At 37.8% G+C, this 20,370-nt stretch overlaps 1 protein-coding gene across 1 annotated transcript; it reads right to left on the bottom strand.

Moving 5' to 3' along the window:
• Positions 1-2,594: 2,594 nt before the first annotated feature.
• On the bottom strand, positions 2,595-19,940 carry LOC135410048 (interleukin-1 receptor-like 2). Its single transcript, XM_064646327.1, has 12 exons — positions 19,064-19,940; positions 18,280-18,468; positions 16,161-16,230; positions 13,335-13,578; positions 12,840-13,026; positions 11,897-12,059; positions 10,150-10,215; positions 9,437-9,557; positions 7,193-7,341; positions 6,697-6,840; positions 5,188-5,349; positions 2,595-4,715 (listed from the first exon to the last, which is right to left on the bottom strand). The coding sequence occupies exons 2-12, from the start codon at positions 18,325-18,327 to the stop codon at positions 4,324-4,326; spliced, it is 1,746 nt and encodes a 581-aa protein (XP_064502397.1). The 5' UTR covers positions 18,328-18,468; positions 19,064-19,940; the 3' UTR covers positions 2,595-4,323.
• Positions 19,941-20,370: the final 430 nt, after the last annotated feature.

Below are 20,370 nucleotides of genomic sequence, written 5' to 3'. Positions count from 1 at the left end.
ATCAAGTGGGTGGCTGGCTGCAAAAATGAACCAGAAAAATTTACACATCCAAGTCACCTGATCTGGAGCAGCAATTCAAAACCAACATTTTTGGAACAGAAAATTCACCTTAATGACTTGGGGAGCTTTCTACCTTTCTTCATGGTGAAGCAGTAACTCCTGATAAACACTGTCATTGTCAAGCAAAGCTCTAACTCCAGCTGTAATGCCACAGTGACCTAGGTGCTCTGTCAGAGGAAGTCACACAGACTGTACTTTTTAACTGTGCGCCCTGATGCCCAGCAGACATCAGACTCCTTTTTTCCAATCGATTTCAACATGGGAAGCAATCTTAGAGTGGACCAGAGAAACAAATGGTTTGCACTACTTTCTAGCTCACTTTTAGTGACTAATGTTCAGTTTGACTCAACAAATGTATCATGTACCAATTAATATTATCCTAACTTAAAAGAGAATAAGCATACATATCAAGTGGTGTGCTTTGCCTTTACTCTTGAGAATAATGTGTAGGGATGAGAGGAGGAAATCCTGTTGCTCCTGTGTTCATGCGTTGTAGCATCTCTGAATAAACCACGGACTTGGAACTACCCCAGAGTAAAGCTGCTAGCCACTGATTTTACTTATGTGTATTCCTAAGCTCTACAATGCAATACTTTCTTAGTACTTCTAGGATAAAAAGTCTCTCCTCAGCACAGATTTAATAAACATTAACTATATTCTGCCTGCTTCATCCTAAAGTTAACTGCAGCTATGAAAAGAGTTATGTTAGTTGAGCTACCATAGCCTCTGAACAAAAGGCAGAAGGGGCTTCCCCCTTGAGCAGAAGCTCAAGGCTCCAAGAAAAGGGGAAAATGTAAAATTGCCTTTGTACTGTTCTACCTTCTAGGATGCAATACAGAGGTAACTTTAAAGGGGAAAAAAAAAAAAAAAAACAAAGTCAGGCAAGGCTGTCCTGTCTCGGGCTATTGCATTGACTCTACCAGGTCTTAAGAGCTCATTCTGGGTTTGGGTTCAGAGCATGTTTCTCCCAGTCACATAAGCCTCTATGTATGAACTAATACAGTCACAGATGTTGTGCTGGTTTTGGCTGGATTGGTTTTTCTTCACAGTGGCTAGTGTGGGACTATGTTTTGGATTTGACCTGAATACAGGATTGATCATATAGAGATGTTTTTGTTAATGCTGAGCAGTGCTTACACAGAGCCAAGGGCTATTCTGCTTTCAGTGAGGAGATGGGGGTTGCATGAGGAACAGGTACAGGTGACCCAAAGTCACAAAAGTGATATTCCATACTATATGACATCATACTCAGTATATAAAGTGGGGGGAAGAAAGAAGAATCAGGGGACATTTGGAGTGATGGTGTTTGTCCTCCCAAGTAACCATTATGCATGATGTGGTCCTGCTTTCCTGAAGATGGCTGAACACCTGCCTGTCCATGGGAATTAATTCCTTGTTTTCCTTTGATTTTGCTTTCCCTATTAAACTGTCTTTATCTCAACCCACGAGTTTTCTAGCTTTTACCTTTCCAATCCCACTGGTAGGGGAGTGAGCAAGTGGCTGTGTGGTGCTTGGCTGGGGTTAAACCATGACAGATGTGTACATTAGAAAGTGAAACAGGCCATATTTTGGCACTAGATACCATAGAGGTAAGAACGTGGGATATAGGAGGAAAATCATGAAAGGAGGAAAAGAAAGTCTCCCAGAAAACACTACTCTCACAGTATGGATGAAAAGATACAGTGGAATTAGAAAATTTGAGACAAGTTAATCACAAGGTAAGGAAGGGATGGGGCAATCTGGAGCACCAAATAAATTTGGACAGGAGCAAGCCAATAGAAGAAATGTGTGGTTATGGTTGAAAAGCAAAAAATTGTGCAGAGAATGCTTTCAATGTATCTTACACCACATACCATTCAGACTGTGTTTGCTGTCAGTATAAACAACTGTCCTGCTTTCGGACAGGGTTAATTATTTTCAACAGCTGGGAGGGGGCATGGCTGAGGGGAAGTGGCCAGTACCTTAATGTTATTGGATACCACCTCACATCATTGCCAGAGCAGGGGAAAGGGACTCTCTCTGGCTTCTGAGGAGAAGGACGTTCCTTCCGGTGGAGAGAAAACATGGTGGGAAGAGCCAATTGGTATTGTCTTGGGCTTTATATGTAAATCATTTATTAATCTTATACCTTTTGTTATTAATATTGTTGCTGATATTGTTTTCTTATCTCATTGTTGTCTCCAGTAAATTGTTCTTATCTCAACCCACACTCGCTTTCACACAAGAACACTAAAATGTCTACATAATTATACTAAGTGTGGTTGTTGGAAAGTATCAGGTAAATAAATTCTGACTCTCATCTGTCTTCAATTAAGAGTCTTTAGGAGTCTCATTCAGTGGGAAAATGCTTATCTTGAATATTGTAGCAAACCTCTGAAAAGAACTATGAAAAAAGCGGGCAGAAATCGTAACAGTACATTCACAGAAGAAATAAAAAATGCCAGCAAAACTCCATGCAAATCAATGTACTTTTCTGTAGTACTGCGAATCCTATTTCAAAGCATATGGAATTAGAAAGTTGAAAAAACTCCACCACAGTTTCAACATCTTTTCTTTATTACTTTTCCCCTTCAACATGGAGAATAAGAGGGTTCTGGTTTTAACATAAATGAAAAAAATCTGTGAAGGAAAATGTAATTTTCAAAACTTTCTTGAGCAAGTCTAGGTCTAAACACAATGTAAAAATTTGGCAATAATGATTATCTAAACTATCCAAGTTCTTAAATTTATTTTTTAAATAGAAAACTGATTCAACATCTACTATAACGACAGTATCTCATCTGATAGATCTATCCTGTTCTCAGTTCTCATGGTGACAACTCAGAACAAGTCCAAGTCAGTCAAGGCTATGGAAAATTATGCAGTTGTGAACCCCACATAAGGAGAATGAGAAACTGCTCCTAAGGAGTATTTGCTAGACATTCTCAAAGGAAAAGGTACCATGAAATGCTATTGCAAATCTTTCACTCTGAATATCTATTTCCATTCCCGGATCTTGCTTTCTCTCTCCCATGAATACAGCCCAATGAAGAATATATTCTATAGTATACATACTTCTGAGAACCAACTGACAGATGCTATCCTAGCAATAAACATGATGTAAGAACCTAGTTAACTTCAGAAAAGAACAACAACAACAACAACAACAACAGGATAATTCATATTTGCATTCAGATGCTGCTCTTCAAGGCTGGACCATGAAAACTCCTGCTGCTTCAGACAACCTTGAAAAGGAAGCAGCATGCCATTTTCTCATGGTGATGCACACAAAACAATGGATTGGATCCAGAAATACCAAGCTACTTCCAAGCAGTTTGATATAGGCACATGCTTCTAACTTTTCCTTTCACAATTACACAAGATACCATTTCTTGCCATTACCATCTGGTCATGTTTCAGAAGTGGCCATTTTCCACTCTCTCCAGGAAACCCAGCCCAAGCACAGTCCTTTGATAGATTCTCAGTAAATTTCTGTGTGTATAGTTAGAGACACAGAATAAGAACTTCTCGTTTTCAGAGTAGCAGCACATTCTAGAACTTCCAGTTCTCAAAAAATCTGAAATATTTTCAGTTTTGCTGACCATTACAATAGACTAAGTTTTTTTTAAAAAAAACCAAACAAACAAACAAACAAAGAGCAGATATCACAGAATTATTGAACAAATGTCTAAAAAGCCATTTGTTGAGCACACGTTGTACCAACGGTTCAGCTGAAACACATTAAGTGTTGTGATTTTTATATATACCTGCTATGTCATGTATTTCCCCAACTCCTTAAAGGAACAAGGATAAGGCCTTTTGCTCAGAAGGGGACCTCAAGGCTTGCACAGTGCAGGCTTTCCTGCAGCAATGACGAAGTCAGACAATCATGGAGAAGTAACAAGAACAGAAAGACTAGGAAAATTCTGATGATAGAAACAGATTTTTAATTTATCAACTGCAGTTTCAATTTTTAAAAATGGACCTCATAGCTGCTTCTTCATATAACATTCATGTGGACTGTGGCTATTTGATTGTGTACCACCATCACCATAACATTTACTTCTCGTATCTAATGAAGGCTAACACAACAAATTGGGTCACTGTCAAAAATCCAGAACAGAAATAAAGCTGCACAGAGGTTTTCTTTTAAGGTGTAATTTAAGGAAGGGATGACTATTTCTTACATCTCAAAGAAAACATTTAGTTTGTAATATAAAGACTTTGTGCAAGAAACATCACAATTCAGAATTACCTTCTCAGTATTATTTTAATAGGCACTTCTTAACTCCCCTTTGCTGCAGAATTGTTCGAAGTTAATGGCAATAAATACACTTCAGAATAAGATACCTTTTTCCTGAATGGCATTTGATAGCGCACTTTTTTCCAGAATCTTGTATTTGCTGAACATGATTTTTCTGAGAAGTCACCTTTCCATTGGATAGCTCCATGTTTTTGCTTAATGTATCTGATTGATTCTGGCATGCTTGTGTAGTCCTGTATTTCATCCATTTCTATAAGAATCACTTGAATCCCATCACGGATGAGTGCATTATACATAGCTAGCTGTTGTTCAGAGGTCTCTTCTAGCAGCCAGCAACTAGATGTTTCTGATCCCAAAATAATCATCAGTCTTCTGCTTTGCTTAAGGGTTTCATCGGCAACACTGACTACAGCTGTAAGTAATAAAGGAATGATCAAAGTTTCCATAGAAACTTTACAACTGATGTGATATACTTCTTAGTTTTAAAATTACACATATGTGAAGCTCAGAGGACTGGTAGGTTTAAGATCTTCACGCTGTCATTCATGATCCACTGTATGACATAGCTGACAAAAAATTAGTTTTCTTTAGCCCCCAGTAGGAGTTATCATTCAAAAAACCTCAACAATATTATTAATGCTGTTGAATCCCAATTTGTTCATCAATAAAAAGAAAGTGCAGACCCTCATAACACTGGAACAAAATTTTCAGTAAGGACAAAAAAAAAAAAAAAAAATAAATTGTCTATTGGACAAATTATCCATTAAAAAATAAACAAATACAGCTTTCTTTTCAAGAGATGTAGGTTTTAATTGCATAGATAAACTTTGAACCTGAGAACAATGTCCCAAAAGACAACTTTAACTCTACTAATTAAAGCATACCTTCTCCAGGTAAATCATCTCTTCCAAATATGAAGAGATTATATCCACATTGTTTTTCTAAAACATCTGGGAGTATTCTACGAACAAAGGTCTCCAGACAACAGAAACTTTTGCCTTCACTGCTTTTTGCATACAGGACATATGCATCGTAAGTTTTCCCATCTAAAACAAACACAAACATTTCTATTAAAAAACTAAAACTGAGATGCTTTTATTGCAAAGTTCCATTTTGGTGTGTTTAAAAATAATAATGGGGGGGTGATTTCACCTATCTGACAGAATAACTTCAAATTACTAAAATGCTTTACAAATTAAAAGAAAGATGATCAGAATCTGACTTCTTTTCCCATCATGGGAAGGGAAGAGACAGAAGGGGAGCTGGATGCCAGTCCTGGGGCCTGCAGGAAGGAGCTCCCAACCCCAGAGGTGTCAGGACTTTCTTCACCACGTCTCCTAAAGCAATTTCAACAGCAGTTATCTCCACTTCTGACTAACCATAAGAGAGGATGGAAAAATGACAATTTTTTTCTTGTAATAATTCTGTGAGGAAAAGGCACATAGAAGAAAAGGTGAGAAGGCAGCTAAGTCTTGAGAGTTAAAACTGCATAGTAAGCAGGACTGAAGTAAACAAACCAAAATCAGATTTAACTCATCAAGTTACTTTTTTTTTTTTTTTAAATTAGAACTCCATTTAAGTGTTCCAGAAAAACTGAACTTTTGACCAGAAGTTGAAATTACTTTTCTGTGAAAACATTTAGGACAGCCATGAGTAAACTAACTACATCAATGTATGTAATCCATTCACTTTCAAGCCATGGGAAACTCCAGACAGACTAATTCTGAGCACTAATACAAAAAATACCTATGATGTTGTGCTTATTTCAAATTTTTCATACCTTAGTGTATTTGTCTACAGTACAGCAAACAAAAACATATAAGAAGAATCACAGAATTAGAAGAACACAGAACTAGTAGCAAATTTTCTCTTTGGCATGTAAACATCATAACTTACAGGATTTAGAAGTAAAGTGTGGGTAAAAGGGAGAAATTGCAAAACAAAGCAAAAAAAACCCCAACGAAATTAATCTCTGAGAAACTAGTCTGATTTTCAAAGTAGATATTTAATGCACATCTTTAAACAGTTAGTTTACAGGATGTAGCTCTGGTGACACCTATTGTTCATCATCAGAGTGACCATATAGCTACATGTAAAGAAACTACAGAAAAGCAAAAAAAAACATGCTAATTTGGGAATGGAGTATAATTCTTTTTGGCCTATCTCACCATGACTGTCTCCAATATTACAGCTTTTATTACCTCAAGCATTATATATTTTACCCATATGACTGAAAAAATGCCCCCCAAAAATGTCTTTGTGTGTATCTGAAAATTCCTCATGAAAGGTCCACATACATTCTACAAAATAATCCCATTTTTGCTCAGAAGCAATGGCAAGTGAAAAAAATCAGTAGGATAATTACACTCACATACCTGGTCACATTCACATACCTTCCTTACTTGTAAGGGCACAGACAGAATTACGGTACCAAAGCACCAAATCAATCTTGAAAGTCTTGTAGATTATTAAAATAATAAATGTTAAAATTAACAAAGAGACAAGCCCTCCAGTCAGCCATCTTTGTATGTCAGGAACTGCACAAAAATATAAGGATATTGCTTTTTAAATGTTGAATTTGTCCAAACCTGATCTTTCACACAAATGCAATACAAATTTTAATATTATTCATTTATTTTATTCATATTTATTATTCATATTATGATATTAATATTATTCACATTATTTTTCATTTCTATTTACCTGTTTTTTTAAATAATGATAAATACACTACTATGGTGATTCTTTCCCTATGCACAGGCACATGCATGTGTACTGCAAACTGTAATGCACCTGTCTTCTATTGAAATGATACACAAGAATTTGGTATCAAAACACCTTCTGGGGAAGTAAACACAATCACAGGCCTCAAAGATAAATATTTCTTACCTCTGTGCTTTAATATAATATAAGATGCAACCTGCCCAAAGGCATTTGAAGCCTGACAGACAAATGGTTGTTCATAATCTTCACTAGTCACTTCTGAAATTATTAGCTTCACAGAATGCATAGGGCGTCCATCGTTAGAAGTTTCTTCCCTGTCAAAAAGGTGACAAATAGAACCATAAACCACAGCCCTTTCTGGAATGGCTTCATCTCTAATATTCGCAGCACAACAATGATTATTTCCTTCTGCAAACGTCAACCACACTTCACAACAGATGAGCAATTGCATTACATGAAAGGAACCCGAACAGTCAGACATTCATACTGACATTTAGCATGCGTGTTGGAAAACATCAAGACACCAAGACTTTACCCTATCTGGAGCTGGGTTTCCCCAAAGGAATATAAGCTTTCTATAGTTTAAAGGACAAAAATATACCTTAGAAACCTAAGCAAACCATTGTTATAGACTTCTCTACCCCTGTAAGAGTAGATGGACAGAGAGATTCCACAATGGGATATGACACAGAAAGAGGCCCTGGAACAAGGCATCACCTTGTGGTCAGCAGCTCTGGGACAAGGAGGACATCAAAGGTGGTGACATGCAGCAGACACCACCAATTCACAGTGTGATTCCAGCTACAGGGACTGGAGTCTAAACGGTGCTTCACCTCATGGATCAGAACAGACTTGTAACAGCTGGTTGTGTCAGGTTGCACCATTAAGAGACCCAGATTATCCCCCATACATTGTACAAGGGCATAAAACCACTCATACTAACTTTCAGTTAATTGTGTACTGTGATGTGTGACTGATGTGTGAACTAAACAAACTTTTAACCACCAGCAAAATGTGGGATACCACTACCTTGTTAATCGTAGACCTCAAATGTAAAATTAACTAACAAGTCCACTTTCTTTCCTGAAAACATAGTCTAGTTATCATTTAAAATGCAAAATAAAACATACCATAAAGGGCATATAAAGGACCACATGAATCACTTTCTAAGCAAAATGTTACAGTAATTTGAACACTGTAACAGGAATGAATAAATCAACATCACTAATGCAAAATACTAATGGTTGCAAAGATGACCATTTAAGCTCTAGGAAGTAAAAAAATAACATTGCTTTTACAATATCAATTCAGTAACCATGTGCCTCTGCAGTATGACCCAATTTTTTATGGCATTACAATTCTTTATGACAGTATAATATATTACTTTTCTGCAGTGTTTTCTCCTTGTGAGCACCCAAATAATTCAGCCCTTTATTTCTCCCTTTGTTTTATAATGACTACTTTTTTCTTACAACAATATTCTTACTTTGAAGATATCATTCTCATTCCTTCATCAGTTTCTTGGTCATAGATAGTGCTTGAGAATTTACAAAAATTACCACATTTTTTTATTCACAGAACCACCATGAGATAAGGGCTGATAAAAAACCTGCAATTTTTAATTCCCAACCTCTAATATCTAAGAAAACTTCAGATTGCCTCTTGCTCCAATTTAAGTTGCTTTTCCAGTCAGGTATAATTTCTTCTCTCCTAACTAACTCCATTTAACCTGCTTTTCGCCATCATGCTCTTGCATGATGTTGTCTCTCTCTTGCCCTTCTCATGCTTTGCTTGGTTCAAGTCCTCCCAAAACCCAACTCATCACTGGAAATCTGTCTTCCTTTTCTCACCCATCTAAGCTTCAGTACAAATGCCCCCAATGAAGTCTTCCATTAGCTCTTCAGCTGATTTCTGTTATATTTCTCTAACTCAAGGCTCTTAAACCTGGAAATCTCAATTTCTCCTGTAAAGCACAGGTTTGTCCTCTTGTGACCTTTCACAGAGGCAGATATGAAGGGAAAGGAGAACACAGAAAAAAGAGAGAGTCTGGAGATAATGTACCTGGACATGCCTGATCCAACCAAAAGAGGTCTCTGCCAGGTCAGAGCTTGCATTACTGTATTATAAGTATGAGATTGTAACAAAACACTTTTTTCCAAGTTTGGAAATTAAGACAGATTTTTTACAATGACCAAAAAAAGCACAATCTCATGTGAAGTCCATGTCCCTCCTATGTTTCAAGTTTTTATTTCAAAGCAGGAAGTTAATTGGGGAAGGCAAGCATTAGAGTTTTTAAAATGAATGCTATTTAAAGCAAGGGGGAAATGTTAATTAATATTTTAATGCCAAAGGGAGAAAGTTCCACTTTGGTTGCCAACACAGTATTTTCTGGTCTGAAAATATACTTACTCATAGGGACTTGCAAAAATTCTGCTCATATAAAATACATCAATATACACACCGTTGCCCATCCAAAACACTTCATACCCATCAGCACCTGTTGTATTGCAATCCACTGTAACCTGTGAGCCTATAAAATTGTGTTACAAAATAAAGAGTTAATTTCCATAGCATAATTACAGTCTCTACAAATCTTTAATTATATATCAGTGTGGGAATTGTTCATTGATTCCCACACAGACCAGCTAAGGATGATACCAAACCCTTTCAGAAAAGTTACTCTAACAGAGGGTCTATATAGTCAGTGATCTGCAGATCCAGAAAGAGAATGGTAGGATGGAAAAGGCTGAATCCAGGAAGATGTCTCCCCCTGGGGCATCACTTTGTCTGAAGATTTGAGATGGATCTGTTCTTAGAATCTCTTCCAGAGTCATGGAAAGCAACAGATGTGACAGATAATCACTTGGGTTCCCTACAATTTTCTTGGCATCTGAGAAATTACCCTAGGACTTTGTAAGCAACACACCTCGTTTGTTTCCCTCTCACCCCTCAACATTCCTCCTTTGGGAGATCAACAAAGAGAAATTGAGCTGGTTACTGAACTAGGTTTTTGGGTTTTTTTCTAAAAGACAAAAGCAAGAAAACACATAATAGGGCACTCCTTGAGTATAAATTTTCACTATTATACAAATTCATACTTTCTCATACAGAAAACTACTTACCAAGTTCCACTTCAATAGAGTTGTTTCTTGGGTAAGATATTTCTGGAGGCTTTTTTGGTTGGCTCACTAACCAAAAGAAAAAAAGTGCTTTTCAGAAAACCTTTAGGGCAGTTACAGTCTGTTCTACAGACAAGGCTGTCAGCAATTTTCTAACAAACATCACTCAGTACTTAAAGTATCATATCTCAGGTAGTCATTACTTCTGACTTGAAGCTAAGCTGTTCTTCACTGTCTCTTCCAAAATGTAATGCCTCAAATCTCCACACACTCATGGTGGACTGGCTATTCCATGCCACAAAAATTCTGTAGTATTGCATGCACAGGTGCTGAGAAGAGTATGGGCAAATATCTGCTGCTCTACAGTCTGGATAGTCTGTCACCCAGCATCCCACAGATACAAACTGGAGCCAAGAACTTGTAGACCGCAGTTCATCTATTTTAGACTTCTACTATTCTAAGGGGGAAATTTAATTTTTATACTCCAGTGAAAGGCCTTAAATTTCTTCCCACAGCCTTATCTATAAGGTAGAACAATACCAGTGACCCCTTTTAGATGTTTACAATTAAGACTACATATATGACACTCTCCAAGTGTACAAATTAACAAACATAAATCATAAAGCATCTCATTTGAGTCCCCTAGCAAAGTACACAATTGTCCCAAATATATCCTTCCCTTCCATTCTGAAAACAGGGTCTGCATTATTGTTTGAGTTATATTTTAGTATAAACTTGCTCAGTTGGAGTCTTTAAAAACTACTGAGCTACCTTCAGTCACATATGGCAAAGGAGTGATATGATTTTATTTCTACTCAGTTGTAGCAGCCGAAATTCCACTAAGAGAGAAGTTCTAGGACCAGCTTTTAAGACCAGAATGATCATTTCATTTGATCCAACCTTATGTTCCTCAGATTTTGTTTATTCATATCACACAGATATATAAATATGATACATATTCCCACCATATGTTCACACACACTTATATACATACATACATATGCGTATATACGCACACAGACAAAACAGGCAAGCACAAAAAGAGACCATTAAATGGTAATACAATATATTAGTAAACCTTAAAATGTCTTTCATTAGCTGAAATATAAAAACAGTACTTGTATTGCTTGCCTTGGTATAGCACAGTCTTTTCAGTGATCCATTGCCAATCTCATGATGCTGTGCTAGCAAAGGATTTCATATTTTACACCTACACCATCTTTTATATTTTTTTGTTGTGCTGGTGACCCCCAACATAAATCGGGGTTTACTGAGCTACACATACAATATCAGAGATCAGAAGTTCTTGTGCTGAGCAGCTTAAAACCAAAAGCAAAAGAGACAAAGGTTTGAAGGAAACAGATAGTACACACAGAGTAAAGACTCTGCCATTATTTGGGCTGGTTTAGTTCATTGCTCTTGCATTAAGAGAATAATGTAAAAGACAAAGAAGTAAGATGGGCAGGATAGAGGCTGCAGTAGAAAATATTGCACCACCAAGCCTTACAGGGCATCTGTTTAGGGACTTTGCCAGCTGGTCTGGGCAGCAGAGCTTTGATATACTGCAACTTTGAACAGGAGAATGAATCTTCAACATGGTATCAACAACAGACAAAGTATAAATACCCTCAGTCAGCATTTATTTCCCTCACATTTAGGTGAAAACCAGTAGCCCTAAGCATGTCTATCCACAGATTAGGTCTTTCTGCTTTAGTCTATGAACACAAACACAGTTAAATTATTTACTTACCTTCTACAATCAGACTGACATCTCGTGAAATGTTATATTGTTTTCCATTGTAGTTACATGTTGTTTCACATGTATAGTTTCCTTGATCATGTACAGTCACATTGAAAATTATAAGATCACTGTTTGAGAAGGCAAATCTTTTCCCTTCCAGCAGCTGGCAGTCCTAAAAATGTATAGAGAACTCTGTTAATTCATATCACTGTATATTTCCATGGTTTATCTCTCTTTAATACCATCTGAAGTTTCAGTGGACCACAGCATTGGGATGGATGCCTTGCAGAGGAAGGGCAAGGGCAGTGGAATAAAAAGCACTGGCTGCTTCATTTCAGCTGAGTTTTTAATTCAAAGATACCCCAGTTCATTTCCTTTGGAAAACAACTTTCAATATTAGAAAAATAAGAAAGTAAAATGCAAGCGTCAGGATTTGTAGAAATATTCATCCATTAAGAATCACTCGATAATTACACTTAATTTTTTAAGGAACCTAAATACTACTGGTACCATTTGGACTGCATGGGCCTGAGGCAGGAATTCCGCAGAAGGCACTACATTCTTGTAACAGAAGGAGCCTTTAAATAGCTGTGAACCACATGAAATATAACAATTTAATAGAACAATATTGAGCACATAATGGATATCTCACACTAAATCTGTTTCCAATAAACTTACGAGTGTGTTTCAATGGCAGGTAATCAAATGCCCCCTGGTGGATACGTGGGTCAACGGCGCTCCTACATCTAAGCTGAATTTCTACCCCCTTAATAAAAAAACCCGATGCGCCTTTAAAGATAAGAAGTCTTAATCCTCTTGCAGTTTCTTTTAAATAATTTTATCTCCCTTTTACAATAAATCTTTAGTTTTTCTGCTCCAATTTTCGAAGATCAGTGATTTTTATTTTAAATAACGGACAGCTATGAGGCAGTACAAATCACCACATTCTCACCTTATACCAACGAACAGGCTGAATATCCTTCTCATTCCTGAAATAATCCAAGTGTGGACACACAACCTTTGCAGATGATGATGTGAATATCACCTCCTCTACAGCAAATTTTTCATTTAAGCATAAACCATCAATCTTCTCAAAAACTGTTACTTTTGTACACATTTTCTTCCAGCTTGTCAAATTCCTGCAATTAACAGAACATAATTAAATTAACCTATTTGGCACATTTTGCAACTCAAAAATATACAGCATTCTTTTTGGAGAAGAAAGAGAAGACAAGAAGTTTAGAGTTTCTTTAATAGATTTACTTTTGCCTATAAGGAAGGAGAACCCAAAACTAGACTTAATCTCCCCAGTCTAAGTTAGTTTTTGTGAATGCACTATCTCTGCTTTATTAGTATTTCTCTTACTCTAAAAATTTGACTTGCTTTCTAAAAGTTACTCACTTTGAAACTCATTTCTGTAAAAATGTAATTTTTTTTTAATTTTCACCTTATGACACATTCATAGTCTCCAGAATCTTCTAACATTGCAGGAAGAAACCAAATTAAATTCTTCTGCTGATGCACTCTAGACAGTTTGTCTCTAGGCACAGCTGTCTGGTTACCAACTTTATACCACGTTAAGTTGTAGCTTCCACTTTTCAAGCTCTTTTCTGGTGAACAGTTAACAGCAAGAGGCTGCCCGTCAGGCACAAGAATTTGCTCCAACATTGCATCGTAGGTTTCACATTTCTCTAAAAGAAAGAGATAAATATTAAAGAAAAACTCAAACACTCTAGAAGAATATACTGAACTTATTTCCCGATTACATTTATGAAGTTAATTGGAGTTTTCACCTCCATTCTCAAGTCAACGACTAAAATACAATTTTAATTCCTTATCTTTAGAGCTGAGAGTACTACCCAGTGGTATACAGATACAGCTGTGCCACTGAAATACTGTTTTTTGAATGCAAAATTTACACTCAGTAGAATGTCTGTTCGCAGCAGACTTGCATGTTTAACTTCAGATGCAAACTACTAAAGTACATGTTTTTCCCCAGTCTGTTTCGTGTGCATATACACAAACACGCACATGCACACAAATTTCACATTTAAGGTCTTTATTTTTAACTTCACTTAACTGTAGTCAAAGCAATTCTTCAAAACAGACTATGCTTTTGATAGCCAAATGTCCTAAGAGGACAATGAAGTTAAAGATCATGTTGCACAAACATTAGGTTTACAACGGAAATTTCAACTCACCCTGCATTTTATGAATTTTAAAGAGGAATTACTGCAATCACCAATGAGCTCATTTTCTTTTCTTCTGACACAAACAGACTCATACAGGAAAAGAGCAATACCGTGAGTTCAGCTTACGGTTTTTTGGAGTTTCTTTTTGCAATATGACAAAAAGGGGACCAACTCTGGATACCATGGTCCCATTTCTGAGTCTGTATTATATTTACTTAAATTTCCTTGCTTTGTTAGAATATAAGAACTGCCACAGAGTCATGCAGGCGTCTGTCTAGCCCAAAATCCTGGCACTGACAACAACCAGTGCCAAATGTGCAAGAGTGGAGAATACAACAAATACAGTAATACTTTGCTTTCAGCCCCTTTCTTTCCTCTTATGTTCTGCATTAAAAACCATTCACTGGCTTTTATAATTTCGCTGGGTATCATGCGTTTCTTGTTATGAGGAATGGTAATTTTTCTCTCATCTGCCTAGTCTATGGTATTTACAATTTTATAGATCTTCATCCCATCTTGCCTCAGTTGTTTCTTTACCTCAGTTTCTTTTCTTTACCTCCTTCACTTAGTGACTTCTCATATGAAAGCCATCCCATATCAGATGACACTGTCACTCATCTCTCTACCTTTTCTGAAATGATCTTTCTGAGATGGAATGACCAGAACTGAAGGGTTCAACAGGTACACATTTACCATGGGGTAACAGAGTAGCATAATGAAGCTTTCTGCTTTCTACTCTGCTGCTTTCCAAAAATTCTGCTTTTCTGCTCACCACTGATGACAATTAATGATTCCAAAGAGCATCCAGAGACATCAAAGCAGCATTTTCCCAGGTGGTTATCAATTAACTTTATGCTCACATCACACACATACAGTACACATGCTTCTGCTATAGGTGCGTGACCCTTCCATGCCTCTTCACATCCAACTTGATTTACTTACCAACATTCTATCACTAAAATATTTGATATCCAGACACCCTCTTCATAGCGAAAATCAGTTTTAACCATCAAAGGATAATTTTGTGTCATCCACAGTTTGCATCACCTCACCATAAATCTTTTCCAAATTACTTATCCAAACCTTGAATTACTCAGATATCTGTATCAAATGCCCCACAATAACTGTGATGGTTATGAAATGCTGTGGCCACAAGAACTGATAACACTTTTCTGCCACTAAATGCTAATAGTCTGGAATAGTGTCTCTAGCACATGCTAGAGACCATTCAGCTGGAAAGCAGATCTTCAGAGAACATTTGGGTCTTGGTGGACCACAAACTGATCATGAGCCACCAATGCTCCCTCTCATGGCAAAAAAAGGCTAAATGTCCTGGAGTGCATTAGGACCTGCTAGATTTGAACTAACTGGAGAGAGTCCAGAACATAGCCACAAAAGTGACTAAGGGAAAGGAGCATCTCTCACTTGAGGAGAGAATGAAAGTGCAGGGACTCTTCAGCCTAGAGAAGAGAAGGCTTGAAGAGTGTTAGCCACCAGTGTGCTTGTAACAAATGTGGATAGAGCCTTTCCGAAATCTTCGTTTGCAAAGCCTAGCCATGATGAAATGGATCTTATCAATGTGTGTAAATACCTGATGGGAGGGAACGAAGAACAAAGAGACAGACTTTGCCAGCATTGCCCACTGAGAGGGCAAGAGGCAATGAGCACAAACTGAAACACAAAACATTCAATCTGAACACAAGAAAAGACTTTTTTATTGTAAGGGTGATCAAACACTGGAACAAGTTGCCCAAAGAGGTCATGGAGTCTCCATTTGCAGAGATATTCAAAATCTAGCTGGACACAGTACTGGGCAACCTGCTCTAGCTGACCTTGGGGTATTGTCAGTGAGGTTGGACTACATGATCTCAAGAGTTCCTTTCCAACCTAAATGATTCTGTGATAAGATACTTCATGAAATAACACATATGTTTTAGAGGTCTCCACTCTTGGAACTGTTTAAAAGAACTCACTGGTATGCATGTAGATTTTACTTATACAGCCATTTTCACAGAAAGTTTATTACTTGAGTGAAAAAAAATAAGTTTCAGAACAAAACCTTCCATAGCCAATAAACTTACTTGCAATAATTAAAGACAGAAATGCTGTTGCAATATTACATGAAAACAGTGTTTTTGCTGTCATGTTTCCCTACAGAAATGGAAAGAAAACTTTCAATTAGTGGCTTCCAATATAAACTTCCACAATTTAAAATCAAATTTAATACAGTTAATACAGGAATTACACAGTTAATTCAGGACACATGAAATACAGGAATTGTCTTTGACTTGTATTGAGCCTCTTACCTGCTTGTTTTACCTGACATCTCCTAATTATTACACGAGAAGAAAAAAAGTGAGTAAATATTTCCTATTCAGCTTGTTAAGCACTCAAGGTTTTTTACATCTCTAGCACACTCCTTCCCCCTTCTTGCTTTCCCAAGCTACAGTGTTAGATTCTCTAACTTTCCCTGAGATGGAATCTGATTTCATATTTCTGAATACCTTTGCCACCCACTTCTGTACTGCCTCCAGTTATGCTACAGCCTGTCTGAAATGGGGAGGAGAGGACAGAACTTGCATACAGTCTTCAAAACATAGGTGCACTATGGATTTATAAGCTAAAACAATTATTGGGCTTTTTTGGATTTTTCCTAATAATTTCTAACCACTTCTTTGTTCTTTGAGGACTACTGATTATTGACCTGATATTTCCATGGGCCTATGAAGTAAAATTCCAAGACCTCGTCACTGAGTGCTAAGAATCAGATAAACCCAGTCAGCTGCTGAGCATGTGATGTTAGGATTTTGGCCATATGTTTTCATTTTAAATTTTCTTTATATTTACCTAAAAAAATTTTCTTATGCTATTATTACCCAGTCATTCACTATCGTGACATCTTTCTGCCACTCTTTGCAATTTACACCTTCATGTTCTAGCCTGAATAGCTTTGTATTGTTGGCAAATTCTGCCACTGCAACAGTTTCCCTCTGTATGGATCATTAAAAATACATGCTGAGCAGAAGATGCATTTGGGACTCCAGTGGTGATCTTCCTTCACTGGAAAATCTAAGCATTTATGTTTTACCTGCTTATTTATACAGTTGAGAATGATTATCAGGACTCTTTAGTAGTTTTCTGATCCATACTGTGATTGGAGAAGGATCTGTTAGTTGCATGCCTGTGTCAAGCTGTTCCTTAACTTGATCTGCCTTACTGCTTTTTTTCTATTCAGCCTACCACAGTGTTTTACAGCACTGTAAGAGGACAAATGCAACTGTTCAAACTAAAGGATGATCAGGAGAACCCCATCCTGTTGTGAAGCATCTTTAGCTGATCACCATTTTCTACAATAGTAAAAGATGACACTTCCAGCTGTTGTGTCTTACTTCACCAAGCTGACTCAGAAGCGTGCCATACATTGAGTCATCCACACTGCTTCTTGCAGTGCCTGCTTGCTTTCTTCTCCTTTCTCTTTCCTCCTCCCTCATTGCAAATTTTCACTCAGATCACCAGGCATGTCTTTTCTTGCCTAGCTGTTAAAAGGAATGAGTCCCACAAGAATGATGAGCATAGAAATACATGAAACATTAAAATCACTGAAGGCAGGTTATGTATGTTTGTACAAAGCCTACAACTTTCTTCACTAATTGTGACAGACAGTAACTGTAAAAAATCTACAGTTTTTATTTTTGAAAAGATGAAAATATTATAATGGAAACAATTTAAAAATGACCAGGTAATTCCTTTATGACTTCTCTGAAATACTGTTTTTTCATAAATTCTGTTCTATTACAACATTACCTTACTCTAATGTTCTGTCTCACATGAGCTCTCTTTTTGCCCTAGCAGTAGATTCAGCAGAGGCAGCAGTAGTATTTTGCCACATTCAGAAAGAAAGTTCCAGCATCCTGCTTCTCTATAATTTCTGTGTTCTTTCTAGCTGTTTAAATTTATAACTTGCCCTTTTGTCAACATGGAGGACTTACAAATATATATAGCCTTGTTTAAAACCATGCACACAAACTGCTTTGAGGAGACTCCTTCTTGTCTCCTACTTTTCACAGTGAGAAACTTCCCTTTCTGTGGAAGGTAGACACAACAGCTAAATTAGGCTCTGGTCTGTCCATGCATTCACATAATTAATGATGAAAATAACAAACGTATGACTGCAGAGTCAAGTGTAAATGTTTTTCCTACCACATTCTGCCATGATAAACAGGTAAATTTTTCCCTTTTTCCAGTCATTTTGTCCACATCTTGAGCTTGCAACCAGCCTGTGGAGTTTGCCCACTCATGACAAAATTCAGCTAGAGTTATCTTTGCCCAAATTTTCTGGAGGGGAAAAAAAATTCCAGGTATCTGGAGCCATGTCCATAACGTTTCACCCTGAAAGGAAATATTTTTATCAATTTAAGTTAAAAAAACCCAAAACATACCATAACCAACCAACCAAAAGAAAAGTCTTAAAGAGGTTTTTGATGATACATGCACCTGAATTATAATTACAACATCCACAAGAGCACATAGTAAGGTATAATTCTCATTAAAATCTGTCATTAAATTGGCATAGCCATCTTTTCCTCTGCTCTCTAGTCCTTTCGAAGTTGATCTACTCAATTTAGAAAAAAAAAATCTCCTCAGAACTTCAAAGTACCATGGATTTCACTGTTTTTGGCAAATTTGTGGCAGTTTTTCTTTGAATATCTTATTCAAAAGCACAGATATATTAAAACATACAACAGTCCTGTGTTGTATGAGAGAATGTGTATAGAGAGAACTAACAGCAAGTCAGAGTATCACACTATTTCTGCTACATAAGCCCATAAACATTTAAAATTATTAAAAAAAACCCACTATATATTCATGTTACCTTAAACGCTTCTATTAACTGCAAAGTATGCCATGCCTCTTCAGGAGAGATTAATCAGATGTCTCACTTTTGATCCAGAGAAAACGATTACAAATATTTCGTTGGACATACCTAGCCGGTGCAGAAGACCTTGTTTAGCCTCCCCCCCACACACCTCACTCCGGGATGTAGTTACAACACTGCGACTGTCACGGTAGCCGGTTTTCAGTGAAACGCTGGCATCCCTCAGCAGGCACGGCAGGAAATCATTCTTCAACACCCTTCGTTTAAATTTTGACGAATTCCTGGAAACGTTGGAAGGGGCTGTATCTCCTGGGCGGTGCGGGAGCCGCCGGTCCCGGCAGGGTGCGGGGCGCCGGTGGGCTCGCAGGACGCCCGCCACAGTCAGGGGCCGAGATCCAGCTGCGGAGAACAGGCTCTTTCACGCTTTCTGTCAGGAAGCGAGCCACGGAAAGCGCTGACCTTTTACAACAGGTTTCACTCCCACTCCCAAACTGTCCCCAGCCTTCAGTTCGCCCAGATGGCACCATCTGGGTCTGAGCCACCTCCCAGCCACAAAAGCGGGTCGTCAGAGCATAGTAGGAAGACCGGCGCAGCTCTACGAATCTCCTCCTCGGATTATCCCAGGCTGGCTGACGCCCTCCGCCCTGTTACGCGGCTGACGGAGACAAGCCTCAGCCATCCTCCCCAGCCCTCCGCTGCCGCGGGCTGGGCTCAGCCTCCGCCCCAGGAAATCCTCCAAGTAAAGATTGCGAGATTTGAGGTGACTGGCTGTTTGTTGGTTGGTTTGGTTTGGTTTTTTGTTGGTTTGGGGTTTTTTTTGGTTTTTTGGGGGGTAGGACGGACAGCTGCAAACCTCTCTAGTCGAAGACACCGTACTCCTGGAAGACAAAGAGCCCCTCGAGACTATGGAGGCTGTTGGTGGGAGCATCTCAAGGACATCAGCTGATTTATTTGCTTATTCAATAGCCTGTTTTGGCAGCTTGGTCTGAGTTACCCAGACTGCCACCTGTCACTGAGATATTTGGCTCTGAAGTTAAATGAGACTAAACTCACAGGTTTAGTCTCATTCAGCCGCTGAGTTATTATCTACAAACTTGAGAGCTACTAAGTAGTCCTGACATTTGATAGAGGTTACTTAACTTGTGGCTGTTCTGGGAACAGTGTATTGGTCAGGTTCTGGTGTTTCTTATTCCTCTTGTTTCATTTGCACACCACAGCTAGAGCCAGAGCTTTTCAAAGCACAAGTTCCTCAAACATAGTTTGTTAAACACAGAATAGGATATGGGCATTTCTAAGCCTGCACTGACACTTAGTTGTTTACTAATTACTGAAATAGATAGTAAGATAAAGTTCATTCTTATGTTCCTCCCAAAATAGGCAGGAATCAGACATTTTAGAATTATCAAGGTAGAAGT

This window comes from Pseudopipra pipra, chromosome 2 (assembly GCF_036250125.1).
Source record: "Pseudopipra pipra isolate bDixPip1 chromosome 2, bDixPip1.hap1, whole genome shotgun sequence".
Classification (NCBI taxonomy): Eukaryota; Metazoa; Chordata; class Aves; order Passeriformes; family Pipridae; genus Pseudopipra; species Pseudopipra pipra.
The sequence above is the reverse complement of the archived record's forward strand: the minus strand, read 5'-3'. Positions and strand labels throughout refer to the sequence as shown.

Coding starts and splice junctions, on each gene's coding strand:
- LOC135410048 (XM_064646327.1), bottom strand. CDS start 18,327: ATGACTGGAAAAAGGGAAAAATTTACCTGTTTATCATGGCAGAATGTG. Junction 7,342..9,436: donor ATTTTTGCAAGTCCCTATGA/GTAAGTATATTT, acceptor CCTTTTTGACAG/GGAAGAAACTTCTAACGATG. Junction 5,350..6,696: donor TGCCCTTACAAGTAAGGAAG/GTATGTGAATGT, acceptor TGTTTGTTTTAG/ATGGGAAAACTTACGATGCA.